Source organism: Protopterus annectens, chromosome 4.part0 (genome assembly GCF_019279795.1).
Source record: "Protopterus annectens isolate FY-2018-M chromosome 4.part0, PAN1.0, whole genome shotgun sequence".
NCBI classification, from domain to species: domain Eukaryota; kingdom Metazoa; phylum Chordata; order Ceratodontiformes; family Protopteridae; genus Protopterus; species Protopterus annectens.
In genome coordinates, this window is record NC_056733.1 from 195,992,800 (window position 1) to 196,006,204 (window position 13,405).

General features: G+C 37.8%; 1 protein-coding gene across 1 annotated transcript in view; it reads right to left on the reverse strand.

Moving 5' to 3' along the window:
- Positions 1-13,134, reverse strand: part of LOC122800118 (methyltransferase-like 26 B) — a 140,447-nt gene extending 127,313 nt beyond the window's left edge. Inside the window, exon 1 of the mRNA XM_044069639.1 lies at positions 12,941-13,134. Within this exon, the coding sequence (XP_043925574.1) occupies positions 12,941-13,134 (194 nt within the window). The remainder of the gene's footprint in view (positions 1-12,940) is intronic.
- Between the last annotated feature and the right edge of the window lie 271 nt (positions 13,135-13,405).

Here is a 13,405-nt window from a genome sequence, read left to right on the forward strand (position 1 = left end):
GCACAGAAGAAAATCTCAGGTTTTCCCTCTGTGGTCTGTCCTCAAATTCTACCATTTTTGAACATCTCCTCTTGGGCAGTCGCATACTCTGCCATCCTTTTCTTCATTTTGAGCTTTGATTTTTGCAGTTTTATGAAATCATCTGAATGTCTGTTTAAAGCCTCTTCCATTTTTTCAGCCTGTTGTTTGAGTTGATATACTGATTCAGCATTTTATTTATTTTAATCAGCTCTCAGCACATTTGACTTATTTTTCCTCTAGGTTACTGGAAATCATGTCTTGCACTAAAGCTGGAGCTTGAACTCCTTTTTGCTGAATATCTGCAAGATTCTTGCCAGCTAGTGTTTTCTCCTCACCCTTTGTGGTTTATCTTCTTTCAGGTTCTCTAAATGTTGTCTTTGCTGGCATCCAGGAAGTGCACTTACTAGCTAATAACTGAAATTTAACCAAAAATACAAATTCACTGGCTCTCTTTTCTGAATTTCTGCCTTCTACTGGGAGAACTAAAATTAAGCGGAAGTCTGAAAAACATATATTCTTGAGAGATTATGCCATACTATGAATGTTGGGTCTATGGTCACCTAGCAGTCTTGCACCAATTACAAGTTAGTCTCCTCTGGAAAAGCTGACTCATTACTCCTACTGACATTATTAACTTTAAAATTATGAACTCTTTATTGTGCTTTCACTAGATCCAGAAATAGTTTTATTCTATCAGGAGGAAAAAAAATGAGAAAAACAGGATGCATCCATTTATACATAAAGTTCTTTAGACAACATCTTTTAAAGTGTCATAAAATCAAGATTACTGTTGAGTTGTTTGTCCTGAAATCTATTAAAGAAATATTTCAGCCCAGCCAGAAATTCAACCCAAAATCCTCTCCCCACTGCAAATACAGTTCAACTCTTATTTTATAGATAGTATAGCATCTCTAACTAAGGATTCCTCAACACCTAATCTGTACCCTGCCCAATAGACACATGTCACCACATCTACTTTCACCTTCAAACCTGTGCCCACATCCTATATAAAACTACTCTTAAACAAAATTAAACTTTGCTCTTCTTCAGCTGATGACCTTCCAAGTGAGTAACTAAAAATAGAAGCCAATACCTTTGCCTGTTCTATCTCAATCCTTATAAATATGTCATTCCAGGAATCCCATGTTCCCTCTCTCTGGAAAAAGGTACATATTGCCACTCTGCACAAAGGAGAAACTTTAACAGACATTAATAACTTTGAACCTATAGCAATCTTATCTCCTCTCACCAAAATACTTGTAAGATATATTCTGAAATAATTGACAGATTATCTCCTGCAGGACTAACTCCTATTCCCAATGTGATGATAGGAGGTACTGCCAGCCATGCCAGGAGAAGTAGGGCAGTGGATGTATGACTTGTGTCAGAACAGCTAGCTGGGATTTTGTAAATAATTATATATCATTTGTTTATCAAACTGATTTGTACAGATGCTTGTGCTGAAAATGTATTTGTGAGGTTTGCTTCTGTTAAAATGTATTAACAGTGCACCCTGCTAGAATGAAAAGAAATGTACATGTATTATTGTAACTGAATTAAATGTATATGTTCTAATAGAGGATAATGGGACAGCAGATGTTAACCAGCTAGCTTACTTTAAGAAAAATAAGGGAAATGTAAATGAGCTGTTAAACCATTAAAATGTCACCCCACTGTGCTGAATAGGAGTGGAGATGGTGGGTCTGGAAGAAACCTTTGTTCATTAGCTCAGTAAAAAGAGGGGAAGCCCCAGGCACTGCATAAACATTTAGATGTGTATTGTAGCCATCTATGCTAAATTTCTGTCTCAGCTTCAGAGGGAATACTGTGAAAACCTAGAGTCAGGTGGCCAGATGAGGTCATTCTGCAGGCCACCTTGGACATTATATTTTACAGGGAGTAATCTCCGAGTATTGAGTAATCTGTTTTGGGGAACCTAACTAGAAAGACTGCTCACATATTTCATTGTGCCTTGCTCTATCAAGTAAGTTATTAGGGAATAGCATTTATTTTAGATTCAGTCAGGAATATAGTGAAGCTTAGTTTAGAGATTGTTTTTCATTATTTGTATGTGTCTGCCCATCAATGTTATTTTCAATATTTCATGAGATTTGAACTCTGTGGTTTACTGTAAATATATATTTAGTATTTTCTTGTTCTTGTATTATTTATTATTAAAGTTTTCATTGTGGCTTGTCCTTTTTGGAAAATATTTAAGCTTTGAGAGTATTTGCACATATTTATTTGGTGATAACTCTGGCCACTCCTGAAAACCTTGCTGTTTGGTCAATGTTACAATTTGTATTAATATTAACTTCACTCAGCATAATTGAATACCCTTTTAAGAGCCTTATAGTAACTGACTGGTGGCAGTGAATCTACCTTATAGTCTGGGCAAAGTTGGTATAGTGGGTAATCTGTGCCAGATATTTCCAGGTGTGTGTGTGTGTGTGTGTGTGTGTGTGTGTGTGTGTGTGTGTGTGTGTGTGTGTGTGTGTGTGTAAATTAAATCTCAAGGTGTGTGTGTGTCATCTACTTGGGGCAGGGACACAAAGCACTGGTTTCACACTGCCTTTGAGGAGCCTTACTGGGGACCTGGGGAGAGAGAGATAGAGACACCTAGACCCTGGGGCTGTGTGCCCTGTGTGCTCTTAAGGGAAAATGTGCTTGATGCAGAGAGGTCTGCATCTGGAAATACTGATTGCATCCATTTGTATTCCAAGTTCATGTCCCTCTCTGGTGTCAATGGTGAGGATTCAGGCTCCTTGATTTCTGGCCCAGCATGGGGACGTCACACCCTACACAACATAGCTTCCATCCTTCCCATAGTTCTAGCACTGCCCTTCTAATATACATACATAATGTCAATAAAGCTACAGATAATGGCAAACTAATCTCTTCCTTGTTTATAGACTTGTCTAACGCCTTCAACACAGTTTGTGAAAGCAAACTTCTACTTCAAATGTCCTCACTAAGTCTCTCTCGGCCCACCCTTCTGTGGTTCAAAAGCTATTTGTCCACTAGTTATCTCCTCCTCACTCTTCTTTATGGTACTCCCATCCATAGTAACCTCCAGGCTTCACAAAAATTAAAACGTGAACAATGCTATAACAAAGTTGCTAAAATTGCAGCAAATACCCCTTTCATAACTCACCACTGCATAGCATTAAAAAGCCTACATTGGTTAGAACTGTATCATCAACTAACATGTACACAACTTTACCATGTATAAAATTATTCAGCATCCATCTGCCTGTCCAGCACTAAAGAACATTCTACACAACTATGTTCCCAGTTGGTCATTGCAATCCAGTGACCAAAATCTCCTGTCTGTCTACAAACCTAGCAAATCTGCTGAGCATTTTCTGTACTTGTACACGGTTGCTAAAGCCTGGAATTCCTTACCTGTATCCATCAGGTCTATACCCTCCCTCCCATCTTTCAAAACCACTCCGAAAGACTTCCTAGATAAAAGCTAGCTCTGTCCTTGCTCAAAACCAGGATATACTATATCCCTAAATGTCAGCAAGTACCTTTTCATTCCTTATACCTCCTTACTCTCCCTTATTCACTTGCTTCCTTAATTCTATCAAATTATCTTCCCTGACGTTCTCTCTAAATATGCCATAAGCTTGTTTTCCCTCATATTGCAATTCCTGTTTGTATCAGACTAACCTACATTTAATTTCTCCATAAACTGTCTAAAATTTCTTAATATTAAATGATTGTCATATAGCTTGTATCGATTCTTAACCGATGTTTTTATATTATGTCTACATTTTTATTTCAACTGAAGATGTCTTGCTTTATTTTTGAAGATTGTAAAATTATTGTTTTAAAAATGTTTTATAATAATTTGGAGCATTTCTCCCCAAGCCTCCATTGAAAATTGGCTTCTACCCAGTCGGACTTTCCCAGTAATCAAATGTCAATTGATAAATAAATAAATAAATATACCTCTGCTTAGCACTGTCATTATTGGAATCTTGAATGTTAGCATGTAACATGAGTCACACGCCACTGGTATTATGACATTAATGCTTTTCTTTGAGCAATTTTCCTTTTGTTGTGTTTATCTACGGATATATGGGTTGAATTGGCTGCTCATTGCTTATGTGTAAAAACAGGAGGGTAGCCAAATTTTAGGATTAACCAAAAATACATTTAAGCCAGCCAGAAATTCAGAAAATGCAGTTTAATAGAATATGCAACCATCTCATCTATCCAGTCCTACAAGTCACAAACAACTCCTATAGCAATCCTGTGATCACCATCTACAGAGTTTGCTAGGCAAGGAGGGGGAAACAAATAGACTGGCAAGCCTTTCTTCCATATCAAACATGCACATACACATACACCTACATACAATTTTAGAAAATCACATATTTGTCTACTACATATTTTTGGAATGCGAGAGGAAACTAGAGCAGCTGGAAAAAATCCACACCAGCTCAGGAAGGACATGCAGACTCCACAAAGACTGCACCCCAGCTGAGAATTAAACCAGAGAGACCATTGCTGTGAGGCAGCAATGCTATGGACTGTACCACTGTACCACCCATATGCAGTCATAAACCATCATGTATATAACAGCTTTTAAACAAATTTAAATCCTACAACATCTCAATGCACACAAATGAATTGTTTTTAAAAAGTGTATGCCGTTGCATACATGGCATATGTCTGACTATGAGTGTGTGCAGAGGATGTCATTAAATCAATTACCCATTTTTGTAGTTGTGTGAACTGAATGGATTACCCAGAGTAAATGTGAAACACTGTGTATTTCCTTTAATGTCTAATGTATATGTATTGAAGTATCCATGGAATAGCTTGCCAAGTATTTTTATGTAGCAATATAGTTTAAATGGATTACCTAGTGTTAATAAGTCTAGGTAGTTACTGAACGGACTGAAAATTATTTATATTTTGAGGTATGTGTTCAGTTCATTGCTCACTGATTATGTTCTGATGTTTATATTGAATGCTTTTGTAGTGCATGAAGAACTGTTACAGATGGCATCCTTCGATCACAAAGAATCATAGGTTTGTGCCTGTATTGGATTGATTCAAGCAGCGTCTTCTGCAGCTGTCCAGTCCAATCCAGGAGTGGCAGTCTTTTCTACATTCCGAGCAGCAGTAGACAGATGTCAGTCTGGTATCATGGGCACAAATCTTCCCGAGGGGTCTGTTATTCTCTGCTCTCCTTGCCAAAGTGGTTTCATACATCATACATAAAAAGTGCTTTCTTCACTTCCTGTTTCCAGGCATACTTGTCTGAGGCAAGAGAATACCAGGTGTTCATGCTGATGAAGAGAGTGCTGAGGTTAAAGTTGCAAATGCCCTTGTAGAGCAGTTTGGGTTACCCTTTTGGACTGTTTCCAGACTCCAGCTCTCCAAAAAGGAGGTGTTTTGGTATTCGGCCATCCATCATGCATGAGACATGACCCAACCAGCAGATACATCTCTATTTTAGGAGGGTGAACATGGAGGTGGTGACTGTCCTCTCAAGCACTGGGCTTTTGGGATCTTGTTCTGCCATGAGATACCAAGTATGTGCCTAAGGTAGTGTATATGGAATACATTGAGCCACTGCTCCTGTTTTGAGTGCAGAGTCCATGATTCACTGGCATACAGTTATATGCTCAAAACACAGGCTGTGTAAACCTGCACCTTGATGTGCACACTGAGCTTACCATTAGCCCACAGTCTCTTCATCAGCCTGGAAAACATTGTGGCAGCTTTTCCAGTGTGCTTGCTGATCTTGCTATCAAACGACAAATTGCCAGAGATTCTACAGCCTAGGCATACAAACTCACGGACAACCTCCAGCTCATAGGTCATTCATGCTGATTGATGATTCATTGTCCACATTTTGGTCCATCACCTGGGTCTTCTTTAAACTGATTGTGCGGCCACATTCCATGCATGCATCTACAAAGCAAATCATGAGTGACTGAAATTCTTGCTGAGAACTCATGCTCTGATATCAGGAAAAGAAACTTGCTAAACACTTCCCTAGTGCAAAACCCAATCATAACAATGCTTAGGGGTGCTTAACAAAAGTTTCTTACACATTCCTAATAAAGGTGCAATGAGGTCTCGTGCTAGGGACAGTGCTAGCAGATAAATGACATTGACAGAACTGGTAAAACAATATTTAAAAGCTGTTAGGACATCACTCTGCCACACATATCATAAAAGCATGGATGAATAGTGTCTAACACCTTTTAAAAGCTGTTTTACCTTCTGTTAGAGGAGCACTTTGTTCCTGCCTGCTGTATCCCTCAGCTGTCCCTGCTTTTGACCTGTCTTTTGTAAAATCTTCGATTTTTCTGGCAAATCACTGAAGATGCAGTCAGTCAATAAAGCTACTCATTAGAGTTCTGTACTTATTTTTTCAATAATGCATGTTGATGCAAAAATCTCTTCTATTAACCTTTTAAGTGAATGACAGCAATATATTTAAAAACTGTTCCTAATGTTAATCCTTTGCTCTGCACACCCCCAAGTCCCCCATTATTTTTGTATCTGTCCATAAGTTGACAGGTATGCTGCTGTGTGTTTTCCAGTGCTACATGCTTTATTGGCTTTAAAGGTCAGTAAAGCATTTCATGCTTCAACACTTTCTCTTTTTTTTCTGTAACTGGTGGTACATGGAGCTGATAAAGCTCCACACACTTCAAAAACTTAAGATTGGATCTTCAGTCTCAAGGGGAATTTCTTGGCATAATAAGCAGATTATGATCGAAGACCTGATCATAATCCTCTATACGTGCAGTGGTACAGTTTGAATGTCAATGTGTTTCATGTGCTGAGATGCAGTTTGAATGAATCGACTAGTGTTTATGTTCAGATGTAGGCATTGCATTGATTATTCAATGTTTATACACTGATATATGAGCTGAAAAGATTGCCTAGTGTTTATGTGCAGATACTTCATGGATTTCCCAATACTTATTTACCAAGGAGTACTTTGAATAGATTTCTTAGTGCTTATGCAGTGAGATGTATGAGGAATGGACTGCCCAGTGTTTATGCTTTAAAGAGTGATGAAGTGTATATCAAATGGAATGCTTATCCACTGAGTTATGTATTGAATGGATTGCTCAATGTTTAAACAATGAGGTGTGTATCAAACAGATTTTCCAGTTTTTATGCACATAGGTGTGTGTGGAAAGGACTGCTCAGTGCTTGCATAATATATTTCCCAGTGTTAATATACTAAGGTCTATGTCGACTAAATTTCTCAGTGCATTTGCACTGAGGTGTGTGTGTGTGTGTGTGTGTGTGTGTGTGTGTGTGTGTGTGTGTGTGTGTGTGTGTGTGTGTGTGTGTGTGTTTTCAGTGGCTTGCCCAGTGTGAACACACACGTGTGAGTTGAAACGCTTGTTCAGTGTTTGTGTGCTGATATATGTAATGAATGAACTATCTGGCCTTCGCATATAATGGGAATAGGACAGAAACTTCTAGTATGGATACAAAACTTTAACTCAAATATAGCCAAAGGACAAAAACTTTTGAAAACATACAAGCACCACATAAAAAAAATATTTGCATTCTTATGAGCTGTATTATAAAATATACAAATTTCAAGGTAGATAAGAAAAGGTCTAGGAATTTATAACACTACAGAGTTGGCGTTTTAGTATCACTGTACAGAATCTTGTAGTTACATACAAAAGACATAAGATGTGAGCTATGTGATGTTACACATTAGAGGATTGTAATTAGTGATGACTTCAGAAATTAAACCAAAAATTACAGAGGCATATGTAAAGGAAATTTCTATTTGTTTTGAATAAACAATTTCATCTAAGTTTACTGTAGATGGCAATATACAGTGCTGAGTTCCATGCTTAAATACAAAGAAACGAAGGATAAGCACATGATTTAAAAACTGGCTCAGGGTCCAGGCTGCTAGGTGGTGAGGTATTTCACTGTGATGCATTTAACTGGGTATACATGGCTGAACTGCGATTCAGCTACAGAGACATATGGCTGTTACATATTCATAGCAGGCACAGAGAAGCACACAGCATCATGCTCACAGCCTCAGCAAACAAGTGCACAAGGAAGAACTAATGCTCATTGGCTCCAAAGGGACCTAGAAACAGCAGGCAGTGTAACCGACATTTCAGAAAGATGCCTAGTGGGCATGTCAGTGGAAATGAAAAATTAATTAAACAATGGACAATGCCTTTATTAAAGGTGGGTGGGGACCATTACCCCCTTCACAGTGCCTGGGGAACATTGCCTAAAAATGTAATTTAGCATAAGTTTGACTACAGCACCATGCTGGATTTTTCCATGTTGTTGCATACTTCTACATACTGTAGTTACATAAGCATGTACTGCACACCAAGCACAATTCACATCACTTCCCCTGACCCCATGCAAGTATCTATTAAAGCTGTGGGTATGGAGCTGCATGCTTCTCTGTTTCCACAATTAATCTGTGGCAGTCGTATGTCTCTGCAGCTGAATTTGTCTTCAGCCATGTGTCCCCAACCAAATGTACCAAAGTGAAAATGTCTTGTTGCCTAGCAGCCTGAACCATACAAAAACAACTTAAAACAACCTATAAGATTTTGGCCATTAGGCTTCTGAAACAAGCCAAACTGAAAGGAAAAGGAAAGTTGCAGGCATTTTAGGAAATGACCCAGTTTTCACAAACAAAACAGACATTAATGTGAAAAATCTGGTTAATTTTCACTGCAATCCTCACAGTCATATTACTGATGTCAGCCTTAAAAGTTGCCCTATTCATGCCAGGACTGCAGCATTTGGCAATACCTGAGCAGTGCTGACCATCATACCTGCCCAGGTGACAAAAGAAATTACTTGGTCAAATAAAATAGCAACTGTAACACAACCAGAGTGGTTTATGTCACCTCCTGTAAGTGTTCCACTTGCCACAACTTCTGTTTGAGGAAGATCATTCTGAGACTCAGTACAAAGGTACATGAGCACTTCTGTGCCTTCAAGTGAAAATGTACTCAGCATTCCCTCATCTAGCACAACACCTCCTGTGGTAACTTTGAAAACTGAATCTTCCAAATGTATTCTTGTGGAAGTTGTAGGTGGCAACCACAACTGTGGGTGTAGCACTTGTGATTGATGGATGATCACAAAGGTTTGATTGTTCTGATTTTCTTTTTTTTTAGTAAGACTGCAATGTCTTACATAATTTATTTTTCTGTTATGTACAACAGTGTCAAAGTAGATTGAAGTACAAACATTTGGGGAACAACCTTATATGTCAGGGAATGTCCTGGGGAGCACTTTGAGTACAGAGTAGGGGATGGCAGGTATCCACATCAGTGATTATAAGGCATGAGCAGCAAAGACCTAAAAAAATGTCAAAATATATTAAAAATCATATGGGGCTGCAGTTTAACTTCTCAAGACAGATTGGTAGTGAAAGTGTACTGCATAAAATCATTCTGTCATGGAACTATATAAGTAAAGCCCATTCCAATTGGTTCTGTGAAAAAGCTATCATTAAGATAACTATTAATTTTAACAAACAATCATAATCTTTTTCACACTTTTGAAGACTGGTTACAGACTTTATGAAACGCATAGTCAAATTTCCAGCACTGTCTTATAAAACAAATGGTCTATGATGTGTTCTTGGTTTACGTTGTAACTTTTGGGAAGTAGTGGGCCATATATTATTCAGGCACATATTGGTTTCAGCTTGCCAGGTGCTTCTAACAGACATACTGTGTTGTGCCAGAAAACTCCCTGCAGAAAAGACCATATGGGCAACTTCTTGCATCTAGATAGTAATTAAGTCATCGTAAACTAAAAGTATGTATCTTCACATATAATTGTGGATGGATCCTTGTGCCTGTACTGTGAATCTGGACCATGCAGCTTACCAGATAATGACACACAGAAAAATATTCATTACAACACGCTGCACTGCTATTCTACACTGTATAACCTGACCTGTAAATGCATTTTATGATGCTTGAACTGCATAATTCGTTTGCTCTTTTTAATTAGTAATTATTACACAAAGATATTACATACCAGCATTCTTATATATGTGCAGAGTGCATATTATATAGTCAAGTAGGAAAACCTATGGATGTGTTTTAACAATATAAAGGATTATGATTGGGTTTTTAATCACAAGCAATTTCTTACATGTTTGAGAAGTACATTCAAAAAAATCACTTCAACAGCTGACTGAAATGAAATTTGACAGATGAATCTTGAAATCTACTTTGAAAGCATACAAACATTATGACTGGGTCATCAATTATATCTAACTTATGTGTTCAAAAAGCTGATATCAAGAAATTCATCTAAGAGTGAAATGAAGTAAAGCTAAAGAGGTGCATCTTGACATCCTAGTTGAGAACATATAATTAGTGTTATGATCTGAGACAGATACAATCATAATTCTATGTAGTGCATAGAACTTCATATGCTACATGTACAGCTACTTACAGAAAAAAGTATTTTCCCTGATTTTGTTGCATAATTGCAGTGCTCCATGCACTACAGCGTTGTTAGGATCAGAGAGATCCAATCATACTTTATAGTGCAAGGACATTCACCTGCTCCATGTACTATCAGTTAAAGAAATAAACAGAAAGAAAAAAATGTAGGAGATCAAAGTGTTTCACAACTTTAGCTGCTACATTCTACTGCAAGACAGGGAGAAAAAAAGAAAATAACTTGCAGGAGCATGGAATGCTTTACAGCTTTGAAAGTTGTAAAATACTGAGTTATGCCTCATTCAGCAATCAAAGACAAAATATGTATCTGGTCTTGTCAGTGTTTTAAAATCTGTAATTTACTTTGTGTTTCATACAAAAAAAAAAAGTGTGGCAGTCCAAAGTGATTTGTAGCATTTTAAGCTGTTTTAACATTTTGTTAGTGTTTTCTGATGGCCATTGCTTATGCTCTAGTGTGAGAATAGAGACTAGAGGTTACATCAGAAAGGTGCCCAACAAAGTTGTCTTTTTCCCAGTTTCAGAGGGTAATCATCATGCTCCATGCACTGCAAATACCTTGTGATGCTTTAATTTCTCCACTCTCTTCCTGTAGATTAGTAAACCTATAATACAACCACTTGATTGTAGCACTGACTGTTTATGGTTATTATCATAAGCCTGTAAATTATTTTATTAACACACAATTTACTTAGTTCATACCACTGCATTTTTTATGTTGTGTAGTACTCTAGTTAGAGTTTGCATGTACAAAACTTGGACCATGGGATTAAAGCTATGATATTCAAAACATCATTCTGTAGTCATGGGTTTGATGCCATCAGTTTCAGCTCTCTTACTGTGTGATTCTATGGAAGTCATTTACCCAGCCAACCAACTGTAAATGCTTTGTTAGCACAGCACCCACTTAATTATCACACATACAAATCTTTCTCTGCAGCCCTCTACAAAATTATTTATCAGCTGGTTTCTTCTTTACGAAGGCAGCAATCTATGTATGTAAATATCATATATATCCATTACAGTAACACACCTTATAAGTTTTCTTCTATTTTATAACCTCTGTAAGCATACAAAATACTACCAACTTGTCTTGAAATGCTCACACTAAAATGAAACTATTTATAAACAGATCTACATAATATGTAAACCATGTCAGTACAGTACTGCTGTATATGTACATTACTGCTTTGTATAACCTCTGACACTTATGCCACTGCATTTTACCGGTACTGCGGTGGTAGTGCTGTTGCGGTAGCGTTGTTGCCTCACAGTTAGACGTTGCCCATTTGATTCTCAGTTAGAGCATCTTCTGTGTGGCGACATGCGTGCAGCGTGAACGGGCGTTCCTTCATTGAAGGTTGTGCGTTAGGCCCGGCAAGCCAGCACATAAAACTCTACTGCCAATCATTAGCGGACCGGAGTTCCGCTGTGGCGACCCCTAACCGGGAAAAGCCGAAAGACACAAACAATCAATAATTTTAAGCATTATGAACTGTCTGAGCCTGAAATGAGTCCAATTGAATCAGTGTTCTACCCTGGTTAAAAATTTTAAAGTAAATAAATAAAACCAGCACTCCTGGGTTTTCTCTGAAATGTGTTTTTTTCTGCCTCGTGGGCTTATTTTGTTAACAAATGAAAAAAAAAAAGTTTATAGAAAGTCCACATGTACTTTGTGTACAAGGTCACAGCACCATCACACTGCACAGTAGATTTCTAGCTAGACTGATGTAAAAAATGAATAACAAGACAGACAGCCCAGAAGTAGAGAGCAAAGGTCAGATTAATCAGATGGGACATTGCATGGCACTTTTGTCACACAATACCTAGCCTGTCATTTAACCTTCCCATTGCTCTGTAGCAGTTACAGTAGGGAGTCCAAATCATTAGCAAAGAGTATATGAATGCCTTCAGTAACATTTGTCATATAAATGAATTCAAAATGCAGTGATTTATGTTTTATGTGAAAACATTTAATACTTTTAACAGGACTCTTGGAATCCTTCAGCCTAGACAGATGATATCATGTAGATCACAGTATAGCAAAGAAATGGCATGCGGATATAGCATGCCTGCCAACTGTCCCTGTTTTTTGCAGAATATCGCTGATTGCCCCTCATATTGTCAGTCAATAATGCCAGACATTACAGTTTTCGTAATTCTTATTGTTCAGAAAAAGCACGTTGATGCAAAAGCTACTGTTTTATGATCTTTTGTGTAAATTACTGTCTAAAAAATTTTCCATTATTTGGATTTATAATATTTGGCCTTATCCGGAATTCTTGAGCAACGATGATGAGAGGTGAGGGATAGAGCTATAAACTGTAAAAAAAAATCAATGGAAAACATTAAATAGGAGATGCCACTCCCAAATTGTGTGAAAAGAACTTGTAATAGAAACAGAACAGTATCTGAAACAAAGAATAAACACAACAGAAAAACATTACCTCTCCAAAGACATCTGGTTGATTTCAGAAGGTTGCCATGTAATACCTGGTAGAGCTTGAGCAAAATGAACAATATGCTGCCCAGAACCTGATGCAATTTCCAGTATGAAAGACTCCTCTTTGGGGTCCAGGTAATTTGTCAGCACTTCCAGGATAGCATCTTTGTTTCTTTCTGCTGCAGGAGAGACTAGCATTATTGGAGGGAAACAAATGCAGAGACAGACCGTTATAGGGAAACAATGCTCTTTTTCTGTCACATGCAGATGAACAGAACTGCACCACTTCCCAAGTCCAATGACAGACCAGCAGATAGATGGCTTCTGGACTGTAGGAAATTCAGAGAAGGCCTGCTTTTGTATAATGTAGTGTAATAATAAATAGCAGAAGAAAGGCCATTTATTAGTTCTATGCTGTCCTGGTGGTAAGTGATGTGATGAAGAGCTGGGCAGGTCCCTCATCACAGAT